General features: G+C 35.3%; 4 protein-coding genes and 1 non-coding gene across 6 annotated transcripts; all 5 read right to left on the reverse strand.

Annotated features, from left to right (window-relative positions):
- Positions 1 to 1,852: 1,852 nt before the first annotated feature.
- LOC106419878 (sugar transporter ESL1) lies at positions 1,853 to 5,068 on the reverse strand. The gene is made up of 17 exons (XM_013860720.3): positions 4,826 to 5,068; positions 4,684 to 4,746; positions 4,499 to 4,588; positions 4,276 to 4,401; positions 4,122 to 4,187; positions 3,953 to 4,028; positions 3,807 to 3,871; positions 3,618 to 3,710; positions 3,454 to 3,534; positions 3,278 to 3,362; positions 3,153 to 3,196; positions 3,001 to 3,063; positions 2,848 to 2,907; positions 2,699 to 2,752; positions 2,546 to 2,605; positions 2,350 to 2,464; positions 1,853 to 2,244 (listed from the first exon to the last, which is right to left on the reverse strand). Exons 1-17 carry the CDS (start codon positions 4,970 to 4,972, stop codon positions 2,120 to 2,122), a joined length of 1,413 nt encoding a protein of 470 aa, XP_013716174.1. The 5' UTR covers positions 4,973 to 5,068; the 3' UTR covers positions 1,853 to 2,119.
- Positions 5,069 to 8,216: 3,148 nt separating this feature from the next.
- Positions 8,217 to 13,318, reverse strand: LOC106419879 (E4 SUMO-protein ligase PIAL1-like). 2 transcript variants are annotated; one of them, XM_048741877.1, is made up of 18 exons: positions 13,180 to 13,318; positions 12,963 to 13,025; positions 12,798 to 12,870; positions 12,516 to 12,581; positions 12,332 to 12,397; positions 12,178 to 12,260; positions 11,992 to 12,043; positions 11,835 to 11,909; positions 11,676 to 11,743; positions 11,535 to 11,583; positions 11,376 to 11,460; positions 11,185 to 11,286; positions 11,026 to 11,077; positions 10,891 to 10,942; positions 10,591 to 10,707; positions 9,900 to 10,508; positions 9,309 to 9,825; positions 8,217 to 8,420 (listed from the first exon to the last, which is right to left on the reverse strand). In XM_048741877.1, the coding sequence occupies exons 1-18, from the start codon at positions 13,200 to 13,202 to the stop codon at positions 8,404 to 8,406; spliced, it is 2,169 nt and encodes a 722-aa protein (XP_048597834.1). In that variant the 5' UTR covers positions 13,203 to 13,318; the 3' UTR covers positions 8,217 to 8,403. The 2 variants fall into 2 exon arrangements, with proteins under 2 accessions (XP_048597834.1, XP_048597835.1); XM_048741878.1 differs by having other exon boundaries at positions 8,217 to 8,417; positions 9,306 to 9,819; positions 13,180 to 13,317.
- Positions 13,319 to 14,114: 796 nt separating this feature from the next.
- LOC106420073 (probable histone H2AXb) lies at positions 14,115 to 15,211 on the reverse strand. The gene is made up of 2 exons (XM_013860904.3): positions 14,909 to 15,211; positions 14,115 to 14,838 (listed from the first exon to the last, which is right to left on the reverse strand). The coding sequence occupies exons 1-2, from the start codon at positions 15,113 to 15,115 to the stop codon at positions 14,617 to 14,619; spliced, it is 429 nt and encodes a 142-aa protein (XP_013716358.1). The 5' UTR covers positions 15,116 to 15,211; the 3' UTR covers positions 14,115 to 14,616.
- Positions 14,402 to 14,474, reverse strand: TRNAA-UGC. Its single transcript has one exon. It is a non-coding gene; the product is annotated as a tRNA-Ala (tRNA).
- Positions 15,212 to 15,434: 223 nt separating the features above from the next.
- LOC106419880 (protein BONZAI 3) lies at positions 15,435 to 19,965 on the reverse strand. Its single transcript, XM_013860722.3, has 16 exons — positions 19,670 to 19,965; positions 18,811 to 18,858; positions 18,516 to 18,664; positions 18,373 to 18,421; positions 18,236 to 18,292; positions 17,938 to 18,117; positions 17,429 to 17,563; positions 17,285 to 17,346; positions 17,107 to 17,203; positions 16,905 to 17,019; positions 16,743 to 16,819; positions 16,468 to 16,605; positions 16,157 to 16,321; positions 15,958 to 16,071; positions 15,763 to 15,859; positions 15,435 to 15,673 (listed from the first exon to the last, which is right to left on the reverse strand). The coding sequence occupies exons 1-16, from the start codon at positions 19,829 to 19,831 to the stop codon at positions 15,567 to 15,569; spliced, it is 1,752 nt and encodes a 583-aa protein (XP_013716176.2). The 5' UTR covers positions 19,832 to 19,965; the 3' UTR covers positions 15,435 to 15,566.
- Positions 19,966 to 20,052: the final 87 nt, after the last annotated feature.

Here is a 20,052-nt window from a genome sequence, read left to right on the forward strand (position 1 = left end):
GCAACTTTGTTTCCCTGGTCGACCATCTTTTGTTTTATTTTATTTTTTTGACTATTCTCTATGTACAGCCAAAGAATCACAACTATAAAGCTGATCCATGCATTTTAGTATAAATAAATTGAAATTGATCAAAATCTCGACAAATTTGACTGATATAATATTTTGACCCAACAAATAATTAATTTATACTTTTATATTGCTTTGGCGTTCTATGTGGGTCCTTCGTTTTATTGGATAGAACTGAAATAAACAATTGGAAAGGAAGGTTCATGTTGGCTTAAGGAATACATGCAGTCTTATTCATCCTTTTCACTACCAAGAAAAGGATACCTAAAAACCTTGCCAGAAACCAATACATGCATGTTTTTTCATCTTTTTCACCGTAGAGAAAAAGGATACGAAAGGAAGGTTCATGTTTGCTACATTAACCAAATAACCAATACATGCATGTTTTTTTTCACCTTTTTTTCATACTAAAGAAAGAGAGTTGTACGTACACAAGTGGCCTTACTAATTAATAGGGACCAAAATCATCTTGTCCACCCTTTTATGTGGGCACCCACGTTTCCACATAGATATTTTCTTGTGGTCTCCTGATGCGAAGATTCAATTACTGGATGAATATTTAAAGCCTGGTTTTGTACAACAATGAACCTAAAAAACATAAATTTATTATTTTAGTGGTTACATGTTGATTGTGGAAAATAATCTGGATTCAGTTATATTTAGATTCAGTTACAATACTGTCAATAATGTTTTCCACGAGTTAATTAGGATCCATGCAAAATTTTGAGAAAACAAGTTAAGAAATTACCAAATGTCATGCGCCATTTGCAGAACAATAGAAACTACTAAGGCCCCAATCCAAGCGGACGTGCTGGCCGGCCCAATATTAATTTGTGGCCGATAATAAGAAGCTGCTTTATGAGTCAGTGTTTTCAAATCTACTCACACTGGCAGCCTGTAATCTATGTCCTAGTGGTAAACTTCTGTTTTGCCACATTTTCTCTCTTAATAAAGAATTTGACTTTCAAGCCCAAACATTATAGACCCGCTTACTTTTGTCAAGCCATTGAATCAAAACCCAATCATAATTCACTATTTTTACTGAAAGTTTTACCGAACTATGCATTTCCTTTTTGCGTATTCAATAAACTACCAACTGGTTGAGTGGGTTGTTGCTAAATGGGTATTTTAAATAGATCTGTTTAACAAAGTTCCAATATGTGTTTAGTAGGCTAGTAGCTGAACTATGAGTGAGCGGTACAGTCTATTCGACAAGCGAATTCTAGAACAACTTTCCAGTTAGGAAATTTGTCAAAAAATAACTTTCCAGTTAGGAAAGCTAAACAAGTCGATAATATCATGGAAAGAGGAGAAAAGGTGAATCATGAGATCTTTACCACATGCTCTCTTTGTTCCTTTCTAATTTATAGAATTATATATTTTTAAAAGTGATTATATATTTCTGTTTACAAATCATGCTTGCGTGCACCTGCAAGTTGTCAACTACAATAGTTTAATAATGAAAAGAATATTGAGTAAGATAGTATTATAATAACAGTATTCAATAATTAAAATTCGAAATAAACAACAGCAAAACAAGATAAGTTGAAACGTCAGTATGATGCTTAAACTATCAAAATTCAAAATTGTTGATCTTTATAATTTATGCAAATCAGATGCACTAAACCCGTCATGGGTGTGGTTGGAAGTTGGAAGAACGATAGTTAAATTATGTTATAAATTAATAAAAAAACTCATTTTCGAAGCTTTAAAAGAAATAGTTTGACTTGTTATATAAAATAGTATATAAATATAATTTTAAAAGAAATACCTAAAACAAATTCAATTAATTACATGAAAGAGGCCGAAAACCATAATTATAGTCGGCCATGATTTTATAATTCCTTTTTTGCGTAAACTGGGACAATACTATACAAATGTGGGAGTAGCTGTGTAACACACAAAGAGAGACATAGAGATCTAAAAATGTTTCTTGTTCAAGTGATGATCATCCCTTCTCTCTATTGTACAAATAATTATAACAAAAAAATACTATAAACCTCCCCTATTTGTATCCAAGAAAAGAATAACTATGCACATGTACATCTCAATCTCATTGTAGAAAATCTGTAAGAGAAGCTTGTATATCTTCTAATGTTCGTCCTTTGGTTTCGGGTAACATTGCATAAATAAAGACTATACCCGCAGCGCAGATACTAAAGAAGATCAAGAATGTTCCTGGAAAATAGTATACTTCGAATTAGGCCTACTTCGAATATTAGATAAAGGAAGTAATGAAGTTTTGATAATTTTTTCAGAGATTTAATTGACCATATAACATACCTGATGCGTTCCATTCTATCATGAAATTGAAGGCGAAAGCTATAATCCAGCTAAAGGACCAGTTGGCTAAGGTAACAATAGTCCCAGCTGAAACTTTAACATTCATTGGAAAAATCTGCAAAACCAAAATGTTTTACCATATAAGAGATGAAAAAGTTATATTCACTTTGAGAAGTAGGTTATGTTGGTTTATAACCTCGGACATGATGATCCATGGTAAGGCTCCCATGCCTACGGCAAATGCAGAGATGAAGCCCTGTTTCATATGAAAGTAACATGATGTAAGAATCAGATCAATTTTATACAAAGAGCATTGCTTGTTTAGTGTAGAAAAATATGCTATACATACCACTACACCGATGCATGTAAAAATAGGAGTAAGCTCATCGAGCATGCCATATGACTGTCCAAGAAGAACAAAATAGAAATGATAAATATAACATTTCAAAATTCGAAGTTTGTATATCTTGTTTTGGTAAAAAGAATTATTAATTTTACCCGAAAGCTGAAGGAAAATGCGAGGAGCAAGCTACAAAGGCACATTCCACTAGTAGAGGCCTGTAATTAAAATATCATTCGTTTGTTGTTAATAAGATGATAAATTGATTTGCCTCGTTTCACATTTGATTAGAAAAGATAGCAAAGCTATACCAGTAGAAGAGGCCTTCGGCCCATTTTCTCAACCAAAATCAGACCCAATAAAGCTTTTGGTATCTACAAAAAAAGAACACATGATGCATAAGACATTTTTGAACTGTAGTCCTTGGAAGGTTTTTTTGGAGAAACTATGTGCAAAGACATACCATGATCGCTGCGAGAATCATTGAGCCAATGTCGCTTGGAAATCCTGTCAAGAGAAATAAAGATCTGTTACTCACAAATGAAGACAAATACATTATCATTACATGTGGAACAGAATTTGTCTTACCTCCTTTATTAAATACGCTACCGACATAGAACATAACCCCTGAGCTTCCAGAGAGCTGTTGCAGAAGCATTAGCCCCACACCAATCTGAAAAAAATGTGTCATAAACTTTGAGTAAACGGCGAAAGAGGACAAACATTGACATCTTTCAACACAAAAACGTTATAGAATAACTCACAACAAGAGATGGAGCATATCTCCTCTGGAACAAATCCATAATTCTAGATTTTGGTCCTTGATCAAATAACACCATGGTTTCCTACAGTTTCAAATAACAAAGATTTGATTGTTAGTCAAGTTTTGAGTTGAAACAACAAGAATTTTAAAACAGAGTTGTAATACTTTGATAGCGTTGGCTTCTTCAGAGACATCAGCTTCATCTCCACGGAGAAGCTGCAATGAAGCTTTACATTCTTTGTCACGTCCCCATTTTCCCTAACATATCATTTATACCACATTGAAGACTATATCACTTCACAAGTTTTATTATAATTTTTTTTTAAAATAGTGTTCATTAAGCTCTAAGCATACCAGTAATCTAGGAGACTCTGGAATGAAGAACAAAGTCACAACTTGCAAAGCACATGGAATCAGACCTGAAAAAAGAAACCGATAAAACTTAAAATCATTCTTCTCCCATCACAAAAATTGTTAGGAAAAGGAAGAAATAAGCTTACCGATTAAAGCCAAATTACGCCAATGAACAAAGTTTCCAATGACGTAGTATAATGAACACCCACAACTTTGCATCAGCTGTAACAACATTTTGGCAATTTCCAATATCATTAGTATCAGAATATATTTTCTAGCTAAACTAATATAATTCTCTGATTGTTTTTAAATTACCTGATTAGAAAATACAAATGCTCCTCTGACATGTTTTGGTGTTATTTCTGCGATATAAACTGGTATCTGGTTGCAACAGAGTTAAAACAAGTCTCAGTTTAAACTAACAAAAATACAAAATTTAATCAATAAAGAGAGTTAAAAAAATAATTACCACGTAGCTAAATAAACCAACTGCAAATCCAGTGGAAAACCTTCCAGCATCTAGCCAAACTGTGTCCGGTGCAAATGCTATTGCAAGCCAACCGGCGATGCAAAAAACTTGAGCAAACCACATTGTCTGTTTTGAAAGAACAAAGAGAAAATCAGTACAAGAAGTTTTTCACCACATATAGTAAATAAAATAAAGAGGATAGAGATGGTAAGTTTTAAATTACCCCTTTTCTACCAATGAGATCTGAGACTTTTCCACTAAAGATGGCACCAAACATGGCTCCAAAAGTCATTAGTGACCCAAACATGGAGTACTGAAGTAGTTAAAAAAGAGAACAAATGTGAGTAAAACATGTAATTAGACTTTGAGTGAAACAAGAGTCATGAAAATGGTTTTTGGTTTTCTTACTTGTGCAACCGAGAGACCTAAGTCTGTTGTGATCCCTGTTTGAGAAACTGATGAATAACCTGCCTGTAAATATCATATAACTTAATAAAACATGAATCACACAGAAATTTTGAATACAAAGGAACCAGAGATTTTGACTAACCGCACAGCCAAAGCAGAAAGAGCCACAAACAGATACAAAGGTGCTGAAGATCACAACGGCAGTGATACGACACTCGTTGATGTCGTTTCGGTTCTTGTTCAGTAACAACCCAGCTTCAAGGTTTCTTTGGTTCTCCGACATAGTCATCTTGAGTTTCTCGATCAGGATTCTAAAAAGGGCTTTCGGAATATTTGCCAAAATATACTTTTTTGCTTATCTTTGAAGACTGAGTCGGAAAGAAAAGGTCATTTATATTCCTTAAGTAGTGGATGAAGGAGAGCCATAGGTCAGCTTCCATCTTTTCTTTCGTGTCACGTTTCTTTTTTGGTTTTCATTATTTCTATTTTTGCTATTTGAAATGTTTAATAATTCTATTGGTTCTTTATTTGACTATTTTATTCCTTGAAGACTTTTGTTAGCTGTTGACGTATGGTTTTTAAAGTACGTGATTAATTATCTTTATCTATTTTCTTAAAAGAACTTGTTATCTGATAGTGATCTCAACCAGAATAAAAAGGTAATATTGTGAAATTTTGTGACGAATTATATATGTGATAATGTCTAGATAGACTTATGAATCTATATTGCATAAACTAAGTAGCTACGTACTATTGTTATAGTTTTAGAATTAATAATGGAGTACTAATTAACAAAAAATATCAATAAATATATCATCTGTTTGGATGTGTAGAAACTAGAATAATCTACACCGTGTACATAGTTTCTTTGTTTCTTAGAAGAAAAAAAACTTATTTTCAAAACTCTTTTTTAGAACACAACGTCCAATTTTGTCAAGAATACATGATTTGCCACCATTGACCAAAAATAAATTAATACATGTTTTGAATTGTCACATGCAAATGAATAGGTCAAATCGTTAATTTCAACAAAGAAGAAAAAAAAATACATGATATTTTCTAGAGAAAATTAAGAAAAATAAAAAAACTAAAATACAAAATAATTGCAATAATTGCTTATTTTGTAAATGTAGTAGTATAAATTAATATACCTAATTGCTATCTTAACCACCGTTTAAAAAAAAGTCAAACATCACTTGCCATATCATATTATATAATTGTTGACATGAAAAAGAGTAGATATCATACTAGTTACGTGATTCATCAATTCACAACAAATAAAAATACCTCCTACGTGGTTGATCAGTTAATCACGAACTGAGATGAGTTGGCACATTAAATATTTTCATGCAATAGTAAACGCGTTGATAGAGGTTTGAAGTTTACATTACAAAAGCCGTGTACGCTATCTATTAATGATCCAAATTCAAAGCAAATCTAGAAACTACATATCCACTTATTCAAATCTCTTACGCGCGCTCACCTGTATATCTCCTCGCATTTCAAATGATAACTTATTGTCATATCTAATTTGATAACGACAAACTTTGATTGCTTATCTCGGAAATAAGGAGGTCAGGAAACCATCAACAACCTTTGAATTTTCTCCGGCGAAAAAGGAATTTATTGTCCTACTGTCCTGTTTCATTCTCTCTTTAAAGGTAATGTTAGGTAGGTTCTTGGCAAAATAAGAAATTTAGAAATGGTCTTAATAAAGTGTAGCTAGAGAGTGATGTTCATTGTGTAGTCTTGTAACTGTTATGTGGCTGGGACTCGATGGAACATCTATTCACCAAACTTAGTATATACAACGTTACCAACGTTATTTGTCACCGTCATGTTTTCTATAGCCTCAGGTTGAAAGCATTGTAGGAAAATGCGTTGGGATTTTGTTGAGGGTTGCACTATTTGCAATGCAGAGCCAGTTTTAAGCTTAGTGAAATGAAATATTATCTTAATAAGTTTATTTTTATGATTTAATATACATAGGGATAATCTTTCAAAATATTAAAATTCTTAATAATTTTTTGTTGGTCTCCATCATTTCTGCGGTCATCACTGGTATTGATGACTGGTATTGTATGCTACGTTTTGTTTTATTATCATTTTGTGAAAGATTAGATATTTGATATGAGTTAAGTTTTAAGTTAGGTCTGCATTCCTTAATTAAATGCCATAATCTAAATATATATCATGGTCATTTATGTATAGGCAACCCGATCGGATTAGCCGATAAAGGTTATCAAAAAAAAAAGTAGCGTGGATAGTCATATTTACCAAAAAAAAAAATGAGTAGCGTGGATTATCATATGGGTCCCTTATCATATTGCATGTGAGAGTTAATTGAGTAAACCAAAGTGTTCGTTTTTTTGTCTTTTAAAGGACGATGATTGACCTAGAGTCGATCTTATCATCTCCTGGCACATAACCTAAGAAAAGTCAAAGACCGAGCTAGTAACAAGCTTACAAGTGTACTATTTTGAAATGCCGTAATTGAGTCGTATGTTGTCACTTGCTAGCTGGTGATTGTGTTGTAAGGAATCCTCTTATCAGACGCAAATGATAATGAGTTTACCAGCCGAATGTAGCTATAACCCATCAATTATATAAAATTTGTTTGGAAAAGAAGGGTTCATCACACTCACATTACACATGCTCTTTGATTTAGTATTTAAATTTCTTATCAAGCTTTGAGTTTGCTGAATTAAAGATTCAATCATCAGGTTGATAATCAAATCAACACAAATATATATGCTTACTAACTTATATTGTTTTCTCTTTAAAAAAATTAGCTGATTCCTGATTTCTTGTTAAGTGATAATGTGACAAAGAAGGTTATTGAATCGTATCTCTAAGCATCTAAATGTTGGGATTCAAATAATGTCTGCCTCCTTATAAGGTCTATAAATATTGATATATATTGGGCTAACATCCTGTCTTCTTCGAAGTTAATGCGACCGTACGAACTAAAGTTTTTTTTCTTCTCTTTGGACAGAAGTGAAGCGCAGCGTGATAAGTCTGATAATACTTATACTATTTTGTTTTAAAAGATTCTCGAAATAACTAAGGCTATATCTTAACCTTTGATTTGAAAAAATGGAAAAGATTGTTTTGTCAACTATAGTGAGTTATATTTAGACAGTCCTGGCCTCCTAGTGTGAATTTGTGTTATACAAAAAAAGATAGTCACAAAGGAGTTAACACAAATATAAAGAGAAAATTTTACAGGCATTGGGAATAGAGAATAGTGGAAATGTTTTTATATAAATGTCGATAACGAACTAGTGAGAAGGAACATGATAGGGGCCAGGGGAGGATAAGAACTGTGACCTCGTGAATGTTTAGATATGGACGGACTATCATGCGGTGGTACTGTGATCTCATGAATGTTGAGATATGGACAGACTACTACCCCATGGGTCACCTCTAAGGATTCATATTCTAGCTTTCTTTCTTTTTCATACAAACTTCTCAATCATTAAAATGTTTTTAAGTTATATGCCCCAAATATAAATTCTTTTAGAAGGATCAAAAGAACCCTGATAATTTTTTTTTTCACATTGAGTACATCTCAAGAATACCCTTAGATCCTCATATACAAACCGGAAATCTAAACCGGTTAGTACAAAAAATGGACTTATATGATAATACTACTTTCTTGTTAGTGGGATTCATACTATTGCTACCAACCATGTGCTGAGTCTCTATGCCATCAGATCATCACCATGCCTCAGGAGTAGGGGTGTTCAATCCGGATATCGGTTCGGTTTCGGTTCGGTTTTTTTCGGTTTTCGGTATTTCGGTTAGTAAAATATAACTACCATTCTAAATCCATATTTACTTCGGTTCGGTTCGGTTTATATACCGTCGGTTTTCGGTTTATTCGGGTTTATACCAAAAAACATAATTATTTTGTTTGAGATCATATTATATGAATTTTAGAGTCATATTGTCAACACAGTCATTTATTAAAAATATATTACATGTTCAAATAAATAAACAAAAAAGTAAAAATGCTTCTACCATCAAATAAAATAATCAAATCTATAACTAAAATCAAAGCTTGAAATTTTGAAAATAAAAATATGAAAAACAACAGAAACATGAAAGAAAATTTTTTCCACTCTTCCATATTTAGTGTTCATTAAAGTCATGCTTTTTCAATTAAATTTTTTTCATTAATTATTGTCCATCAAATTTATAATCTTCATATTAATTTAGTGAAGACTAAAATAAATCAAAAATCAAAAAAAAACTTAGAAAATAAGATGTCTGAATTGCGATGTATTGTTATTTAGTTATAGTTCAAGTGTTTTACAAATTAAGTTTTTATTACTATAAAATTATGGTAATAGTTATTAACACAAATTTAAGTTATGTAACAAATAGATTTTCATGTATTGTTATAAAATAGATACATACTTACATGTTTCTACTTTTAATCGGTTTTGTTCGGTTTATTCGGTTTAGTCGGTTATATACCAAACCATATCCAAATCCTACGGTTTTTATAAAATTATATCCATTCGGTTTATATGGTATATACCAAAACCAAACCATATTGTCTATTTCGGTTCGGTTCGGTACGGTTCGGTTTTACCATATTGAACAGCCCTACTCAGGAGGCATTGACCAAAGCAAGCCTGTTGGCCCAACACCTTTCTCCACAGGCAATGAACCGGTCCTAGCCTGCGTTCCAGTGTTGCCGTTTGGATAGCTTGGATGAGCCAAAAATGCTTGAATTTCATCGGCCATACTATGGTAAGATGTTGGTTGAGGCGGAGGAAGTGTTTGAACTTGCGCCTGAGCCGGGATATAATTGTAAGCTGTTGTCTGAGGCTGAGCAAGTGTTTGAGCTGGTGCATGAACCGGCCTGGTAGGTTGAATGATCATGTGTTCATACCCCGTGGAACCGGGAGTTAGGCTGCCTCGCATTCTGTTCATATTCGTGAGTTCACGCCATGGGAACTGTTGCCCTGCGCCGACAGGATTCAATCTTTGAACAGGTCTTTGCATGAGTCTCTGGTAAGAGGTCCCTCCATAGTTGGCAAATAACCTCTGGTGATGTGTAATGCCAGATGGGATCTGTCTTTCCTGCGCAGGGGACGGGCTCCTGGACCTCCTGGTGTGAAGCCTCTGGTTCAGTTAACAGATGAGAACATAATAATATTCAGAGTCTGTTATGTATAGGAGAGATTAAAGATAGGAACACAAACCTGCATTGCATATTGATGATGCAAAGGAGGAGGCATGTGAGTTTGAGTTATGCCATTATCATAGATGTGGTTATATCCAGAAGCTCTTCCTAGAGAATGGCCAAGGGGAGTAACATGTGACCCTTGAAATTGAGAAGACTGAGCAGCAGGCATTGGTATGTGGAAGCAAGTTGTATTAGTAGCTAATCTATCTTCCGGATATAAGGCTTCTCTTGCTGCTGAGTCTTGTCTGTTTACTACTTGCGGAAAGTTTGTGAACCGTTGCTGCCCATCAAAAACATTAAAAGTTTGTGGTAACTGCGGAAGCGCGTTGACTGAAGCAGAAGACTGGTTGAGTAAAGGATAACCCATCACAGGCGTATGTGTGTTGTGAATCTCGGAAAGACAAGGCTTCTGTTCGTTGAACTGAGTGCCTCCGGATGTTTCCATTTCATTCTCATCACTTGTAAGATCCAAAACCGTTGGCGTTAACTTCTGGAAGCTATTTGGGTCTCCCTGAGTGGCTTCTGGCACAGCTTCCACATTCTTATTGCTCTCCGTTAAAACCTTCCATGATCCATCAGCGGAGATAACCACATCAGTAGCATAACGTCCCACCTCTTCTAGAATCTGTGGATGTTAGACAAGGTTGTTTATGAAGTTTAGGATGTGAAAAGATATAAAACCAAGCAAGCGGTAGTAAGTTACTTGCCTTTATCATGATTTGATCCAAACGGATGTCAGTATAGCAGACAGGTTGATTGCAATGAGGGCAGCGCCATGATGGTATCCTCGTGTTTATTTCCACATAGTTCCAGAAATCAAAACACTACAACAGAATGCAACAATATCACAAAAGAGATAAGGGATACATTTCTATAGTTTATAAATTTTGCTAGCAACTTTGAAAATGATGTTACACATTTTAAACGTATGTACTGACAAAATAGTTATTAAACAATGGAAACACAAGAATGATACTATCACTTATACTGAATAGAAAATGAGTCACCTGAAGATGTTTGCAGACACGACCCTTCACAGGTAGCTTGATACGAGTGCGGCTGTTACAATGGTTGATGATTTAATCATTAAATGTTAAGGTAACTGTGGAAGCAACTTCACTAAGACAATAAAGCTCGGGTACCTGATAGGACAACTGAGAGATATCCTTGATGGTCCCTCGATTATGTCACAATCTACAGACAAAAATTGAAAAAGAGAAGAGTTCTCAGAAAACAAATGTATGAATGCAAATGACTACATGATTTGATAATATCGTTGTAGGAAACAACTCTTGAACTACCTAAATTTGATTCAGTGACTTCAGAATGAACATAATCTTTCAGTGATGGATTCACGGGCAGTGGTATGTCATCCAATAAGGCAATAACAATAAAGTAACTACCTGTACAGCAAATGGGTTTTTGTTAATCATCACTGAAAATGAGGAGGTGGAGTAAGGATGATTAATACAAATATTAACTGGAAAGAAACCTCCAAAGCAGCCAACGGTTTGCAGAAGATTTGCCCCAAGGTTGAGCAGGGAAGTAACATCCGTTGGACACTGCGGCCCAGGCTCCTGAAAAGAAAAACTACGATGAATAAACCATTGATTCTTACTTGAGAATTCAAAAACATATCCGAGAAACAAACCATTAAGGCATTATATCTCTTTTCAACGCCCTCTCCATTCAACAAAAAGCTGTGATTCACATAAAAGCCAATGTTAGTTAACATACAGAAACTGCTTCCAAAACGCTTAAGGAGGTAAAAGGGAAAGCAGTCCAAACGCACCTGACTTCCTGTGGGTGTATGAGACAACTAGATTTGCTTATATCCTCTGCCCGGAAAACAAATAATCCCTGTAAGAGCAAGCAAGATACCCCTTAAACTTAAGCCTAGAACAGCAGAGTAATAAAAACACATCCATAGCATAAAATTTATAATACGTACTACTTTCGCTTGGGGAGAATGTTGCAGCATCTTCTTTGAAATGTGGAAGTCCTTCGCCAATATGTTTGATTCCGCCTGCCAGAAGAGACAAAAAAAAAGCTAACTAAAGCACACATTCAAAAGATGCTTAGAACTGAATAAAACAAAATAAAGTCACCTTGGCCTCAAAAGAAACAAGAATATGCCCCAGCTTAAAAAACGGATAGAACCTACAGACAGAAGGAGGAGAAGATTCAAATCAAACCAACGGTTCAATCTTAGTGATCAAGTAGATGAACACACAAGACTAACTAAGAAGCTGTCATAAGCTAACATATCATTAAGAATAAAACTTCAGCCTTACCTCTCCATGACCTGTGGGATTAGACTGATGGGACTATTGACACTAGAGGCAACGTCTTCAGGACTGGTGAAATCTTTCAACATCTGTACAAGAAGAAAAACAACATTACTTAAAAGAATCCTGAATATTCATTTCATCTGGAACTAACACATACCGAGTCTACGAGACCCAACAGGTGCTGAGACTCTCTCTGCGGGAACCATCCAAGCCGACAAGCAGTCTGTTGCGAGAAACATAAGCACAGTATTATTTTATATACAAGAAACCTACCCAATACAATCTAAATCAGTAAAACTTGTAAGAGCATTAAAAAAAAAAAAGCAAGAATCTTTTTTTACCTTGACAGAGATCATCAGCGTCATTATCACTGCCCTCGTTTGATCATTACATCTTTGTTGACACACCTGCAACCATATAAACACGGAAACAACATCAACATGACCCAAAGGAAGAAGAATCAACTTTAAAAATCGAAACTTTACATTCAAAGATTGAAACTTTATGAGAAAACAACATCAACATGACCCACATGAAAAAGAATCAACTTTAAAAATCCAAACTTTACATTCAAAGATTGAAACTTTATGAGAAAACAACATTCAGATACAGAGAATACGAACGTGATCGAGGGTTATAGCCAGGTCTTGAACGTCTAAAGGAACTTCATCCTTCCCAATAGCATCATCGATTCGACTACAATCCACAAAAGTTCAAACCTTTAGAGAATCCAACGAAATGCAGATTCAAGGTTTAGTTAAGTGAGAGAGAGAGAGAGAGGTTTATACTTAGCGAGAGAGAAGCAGTAAGCGTGAAACTCCTTGCTGCCTACCTCAGTGCCATGGTTTAACCTAAAAAAACATTATGAGATAATGTTCGTTAATTCTTTCTTTAATAGAAACAATTAAACAAGTGATTAATAAGTTAAAAACAAATCAAAAGTCAAAACGACACAGATAATTAAAAAAATTAGAGTGAACATTAGTATGAGAGAAGAGAGAAGACCTAGAACTCGGAGGAATCACCATTGATGAATCTTTGACGAGTCTTCTTCAGTCTTCTCCGACAAGTTTTGGTGTCTGGAGAATTTGTCCAAAAACTGACACGATACAGCCGGTAAGCAGTGACTTATAGTCTTTTATAGTTTGCAGTTCACTCCTTTTTGTTTTTATAATTTATTATAAATGACCCTTGCGGCCTACTTCTCAATGTTTTATTCTCATTATGGTCCTTAAACTTTTGATTTTATATATCATCAGCTTTCTTTTGTCATTAAATTAATAATTACTCTCCATTTCATTTTAATTGTCATTTTATGCATATTTATTAAGAAAATATTTAATCTTTTTTTTTATTTTCAAAATAATACATCATTACCTATACACCTAACAATATTTCAACTAATAGAAATAAATTGAATATTGTTAATAAATTTTGCATTGAAATTATAAAACGAAATTTATTTTTAAAATAAAAATTTTACTCTACAACAACAATCAAACTGAAACAAAAGAAGTAAAAATTTGTATCATTCTATAAACATGTCACTGGGAAAGATACATATAAATGGGTGCTTTAAAAAAAATCAGATAAAATTATGTATTATTGAGCTAATGATTGTAATTACTGTGGAAGTTATATTAATTTCTCAATAATTAGTTGATATCTGATATTATTCATTAAATTTTCATTAAATTTAATTTCGGGCAAATCTCCAAAATAGCACATTTCTAAATTTATATCATAAAAATAGCACTCAAAAACTAAAATGACCAAAATAGCATTTTATCTTTTGAAAATTTTAAATTTTTTATTTTTCAAAATTTGAAATCTTATCCCCAAAACCTCACTTCTCAACTCTAAACCCTAAAACCTAAACTCTAAATCCTAAACCCTAAACCCCACCCCTTGAGTACTATTTTTTATGACTTTTGGCTTTGAGTGCTAGTTTGGGAACAAAAATTTGATTTAGTGTTTACTTGATTTACAAGTATAGAATGTCTTGTGTTACGGAGCTATATGCAAACTTAGATTAACCTTAACCCACACAATTAGAACATCATTTCCTTGTGTATTGAAAAATGTTAAATCTCGACAACACAATGCATGCAAACCTCCAATGCACGAGGAATGTATAAAGATGTGGAAGGATGTGCGTTAATATCTCCTTTGATCAGTAGTAGATTTGAATACATGTTTGAAAAATTAGCCAATAAACAAAGAAAAATGGAGATGCAGGGTATCGAACCCTGTACCTCTCGCATGCAAAGCGAGCGCTCTACCATTTGAGCTACATCCCCATATCATCTTCTCTCAAAATCGAAACAAATATTAAATTAAAACCATGTTCCATAATTTTAATACCACTCCGACGTTAAAAACATTAGGTGCAATCAAACAAATCTGATAAAATTATTACAACGGGAGAAAATGAAAATGAACTCAGAACTCTTGAGAAGCAGAACCAACATCTCCTTTGTGCTTTCCAACCTTGGCAGGCAAAAGTTTCGGATTAATGTGTGGCAAAACTCCACCATTAGCAATCGTCACAGATCCCAGAAGATTATCCAGCTCCTCATCGTTCCTCGCCGCAAGCTGAATGTGTCTCGGTGTAATACGTGTCTTCTTGTTATGCCTCGCTGCGTTTCCAGCTACCTCCAACACCTGCCGAATCCAATCAGTACAGGAGTGTTTATATATAAAACAAACAGTCTAGGTTCGAAAACATATGTACCTCGGCGGCGAGGTACTCTAGAACGGCTGCGAGATAGACAGAAGCTCCAGAACCAACACGGTCGGCGTATCTACCTGCCTTGAGGAACCTGGCGATTCTTCCCACGGGGAAATGAAGACCGGCCTTTGACGAGCGTGAGACGTACTTGGTTGCCTTTCCCTTTCCTCTTCCACCTTTGCTCGTGCCGCTTGCTACGCCTTTACTCATCTTCTCTTTCGAAGTAAATATTGAGAAGTGAGATAGATGTTAACTGTTGAGTGACTTCAGGGACTTTATCCCTTGCCTTTATATAGGCGGGAAAATATTTAGTCTGATTGGTTGTGTAAACTTGTAATGATGCATCACGCGTATTGCCAGCCTATCACTTCATCTCGCCCTTGAAAGCAGATATATGGAAAATTGGAGTAGTAATTATTGTATTTATTAACTTATATAGCAACTTTCGAATCTCTTAAAATTTTAAATGAAAATTAAAGAGAAAAAGATCAGTAAATCAAGTAATCTTCACCCAGTTAATCAAGTGATATTGTTGAAGGCAATTATATAAATTCCAAGTATATACATTTTCCTAGCAAATCTGAATTTGTTTTTCCAACCCAAAGTGACAATAAAATGCGAAAATAGAAGATGAAATCTAAAGAGAGGCTGCTGGTTAAGCTTAAATCGCAGGAGCTCCGACCGGATTGATATTTCTGCAACGGACATAGCTCAGAAACTGGCCGGGAAGTTCTTCTAGAAGTGCTTGCACCACCGACACTTGTCCACCTGCACCCACCAAACTCAATTCAACACATACGACGACAAACAACATGCAAATCATTACGTAAGCATATGAATAAATCAAAATTACTCACTGTGGACTTCTTTCATAGGAACGAACTGAACAATGTCCCTTGTAGCCACCCGACCGGTAGAACTCTCTAACCGACGACCTTTATCAGCATCAAGAATCTGAAACGTATCACACAAGGCAACGTCATATTTCAGTAGAACATCAAACCATAGAACAAAGATAAAAGTTTTTAACTAAATAAAACAAACAAATCTACCTCCATTTGTGTGAAGTCTGTGTTTCCCACACCAACGATAAGGACTGACAAAGGTAGATCAGAAGCTCTCACCAATGCATCTATTGTACCAGCCATGTCTGTCAAGACTCCATCCTGTTTCAAGCAACCAATCATTTTTGATACGATCCAAAAGTTTTTATCTCAAAGTAATCATGTAAAAATGTTTTCAGGCTCTTACCGTAATGATTAGGAGAACAAAGTACTTGGGACTGTTTTGTGAGAGTGACTGTGAAGCGGTGTGAGCAGCCTTGTCGACCACGTGGCTGAACAGAGTTGGTCCCGCTAGAGCAACATTTGCAAGGGCACTTGAATAAGCTGACATGATTCCTTCAACTCCAACCACCTGTGATGGAATAAAAAATACAAAGCTCAGTGACATTTTTACAATATAGTTTCGAGAATGCAATTTATTAGCAGCATTCCCTTCTTATCAATTTTGTAATAATAAACACCATCCCGAATATAATTAGTTCTTGTCTCGTAAGTTACCTCATCGCCATATGAAGCTCCATTCAAGTTAAAAGCATGTGACACGTGACCATCCGCTGTTCTTCCTCCAAAACCCCAAGCGGGAAAACGCCTATCGGAATCATAAAACTGGATGACCTCTCCTACTTCCATTATAGCCTGCGGTGGATCGAAGAAATCCCATAGAGAGAGAGAGAAACATTAATGAGATATTACTACATCGAAAGCAGCAACTTGATGGTCTTAGTACTCAAATAAACATAGACTAACATAAATGTGGTTCCGAGAAATTGTACCTTCTGATAAGAGTTTAATCTGCCTGATGGATCATTGTAGTGCAAAGAACTTGGAGTACGGGGATCACCATTTGAAGCTGTACGACAGATCTTCAAATATTAAAACACAAGGTTTTTCCTAAGATGATAAGAACTACATATAAATAAGAAGAAGGTGCATACCAGTGAAGTCAACTGCAACCATGAAATTAAGTTCAAATCCGCTGGAGATGTAGTCAAGAAAGCTGTACTGAATTTTCTCCACAAAACGATCCACAATGAGCTGTCCTTTCAGAACCTACAGAATCACAACAGTTTTTTTTAAGGAAAATTGATGTAAATAACTGCTTTTAAGATATTACATAAAATGATACGAGTAACGCACCTTGTTGCGACCGTGACTTGTAGATGGATACACAAAGTTTATAGCCTCTCTTTGTTGACAAAGTCTCTCTAATTCAGCTACTGATTTCTCTGTCCTCCTGCAAAGATCAGTACATTTGTCAAGTAACAATAAATCTCTATATGATGACTCTGTAGAAGAGAAGAAGGTTGAAGCTTACCCAATAAGCTCATGATTCCCACTGGTATTGAAATCTAAACACTCGATAAGCAATGGGGTATCCTGCGTAGATAAATTAAAAAAAAATTAACATGATGATTATCCAAAAAATATGATTGAAACACAATTAAGACTATTAGCTTACTTTGCTTCCAAATTGTTGCATAGTCAAGCATACAGGCTTCCAAATTGGGTTGAGGTTGTTGTCAACCACCTCAGTCCGACATACGGGAACTACTATACTGTTCTCAACCAACCTTGAGATTCTTAGAAACGGATCCTGGAAAGAGGAAATAAAACAAACTTAGTATCGTAATCGAACAATACAAGCTAGAATGGCCCTGTTCGGTACAGTGACGCTGCGATCACTTCCGGCGATCAAAAATTAGTCATCGAATTAGGCAAAAACAAAAGTGGGGTAATGATCAAGTGAAGCTGCGATCAACTTTTATAAGGATTTCTGGTGGCTATTCTGACGCTGTGTAAAGTAGCGTCACTTAAAATGGTGAAGCGACTGCTTCTGGGCGTCAAAAGTACCGCTGTCCGTGGTAGTCTCCACATACTTGGACAAGAAGTTACTTATATTTTTGATCGCAAGTCGCTGACGCAGCGTCTCTGAAAAAAACAGGGCCAATGTTATAGGTTTGCACTTACACTCTTGGAGAACAAGTCCTTGTTATCCAAATTGACAGAGCGAAGATTCATCTCGACGACGGTTTTGGAAGCAACGGTCTCTTCGGCTTGGAGAGAGAGTGTTCCCAACTTTCTACTCACACCAGCCCCGAAATCACCGTGAAGGTTTAATGTCATGGACCGGTTGGGTTTAGTCATAACCTGGTGATGAGAAAAAGAATAGAATCAGACAAAAAATATGAAATGATGTACACATAAAGGCAGTACCGGAAGTGAATGACCAAACAACAACAAAACTCCAATCATTAAATTGATTTACCTCGGAGAGAACACATGTCGCTTCTCCCAAGTAATCCTGCTCCTTCAGCTTTAGTGTCTGCAGAGGTTTTCAATATGTTGGTACAATAATTGAGGTGTAACGTTCATAATCAAAAGGTAATTGATGAACTCTATTACCTTCACTGGCACATTGTGATATCTGGTATCGACATCAAACACGTGAAAGCTGAAAAGAAAAAAGATATATGTAAGTTGTTAGACTTCCAGTGGTTAAACCATGTGAGTAAATGATCATACAACAATTGTTCAGAGTAGCTTACACTAATGTCTGAACAGTTTCGAACTGGAAAGAGACGGTAATCTTCTCAATCCAGTTTGGATTCAAGCTATTGAGTATGACTTCAGTGCGGCCAATTTCCTCAAGCTTCCCATCCTTCTTCCTCAAATACATGACAGCCATTGGGTCACTCTACAACAAAGAGAAATCTCATGAGATACAAAAACCACTTCTTAAATGCTTAAAGAAGCGCATGGAAACGTGTGGAAACTCCAGTGCATGGAGAGAGATTCTGTATCAAAAAAAATGATTAATAAATGGTCAGGGAGCATATATACCTTTGATGTGATGTCACGGTCAATCAAGTTTGAAGCCGACAAAGACAACTGCAAATAGCATAGTGTTAAAACACAACTCGAAAGGTACCAAAGGAATGAATAATGCACCATGAATACGAAGATGCAATAAGCAAAATATCATATCTGCTAGACAAAATATACAAGTAAATGGCATATTGCATCATTCATTGCAAAAAACCATCAAGAAGAGACAACAACAAGAACCAATCTGAAAGGACAAGGGTGGTGCAGCAAATTGATGATTTTCTTTTTCCTATTAGATATTAAATGGTTTGCAGACTAGTAAAAGACTTATTGTGTTCTGTTTCATTGCAATTTACCAACAGAGATCGAAAAATACACATACTTAAAAGTCACAGCAGCGTGTGTGTGGGTGGGTACTTTTCTAAGAAAACCAAATGATAAGTAACATGAGTTTCTACGAACAAACAATAAGCCCATGTTATACTCTGCTCCGCATAATAATATTCTATAATCTAACCCCACCACCATAAGAGAGAGAGACAAGAGTAAAAAACACAACAGAGAAAACACATGGACAAAGACTAAAGACTCAAGACAAGAAGTCAATGGTTGGCTCCATTATAAAAATACAAGACATCAAGTTAGAATATCTTATCCACAATCCACTACTACTGTATAAAAAACGAGACCCCTAAAGCAAAAAAAACACAGATTCAAAGTGAGGATTTTTTTTCTTTCAATTTAGCAATATTCTAATCACAATTAGCAAACTTGGTTTGACTTTGTACAAGAGTGAACAATTTATAAATTACACTAGACATGAGTAAGAGACAAGACACAATAAAAAAAACCCCTAAGAGATTGATAACGATACCTCAATCTGTGAGAAGAGAGGATATTGACCACGAGATCTGAAGAAGAAATCGACGGCGTCGTTTTGCGCCGCATTGTTTGTGGTGGTCGATGTGGGCCTCTGCTGGACCCCTCCGATGGCTTGTTTGCCCCCGGCCACATCTCCAGTTAAACAGTTCCCCATTCTCCTTTAGATGATGATTAACCCTAGCAGATTCGACTTCAAAATTAACCCTAGAATCCCAATTTCAAAATTCAGCCGATTATTATCTAATCAATGCACTTCTTCCTTACTTATATAGAGATGTATACGTTTTTTGTCCAAAAAAAAAAAGAGATGTATACGTTTACGCGTTACAGACTTTAATAGTGCCAGATATTTTATTCAATTTAAAAGACGAGTAG

The sequence above is a fragment of the Brassica napus genome, chromosome A9, assembly GCF_020379485.1.
Source record: "Brassica napus cultivar Da-Ae chromosome A9, Da-Ae, whole genome shotgun sequence".
NCBI lineage: Eukaryota > Viridiplantae > Streptophyta > Magnoliopsida > Brassicales > Brassicaceae > Brassica > Brassica napus.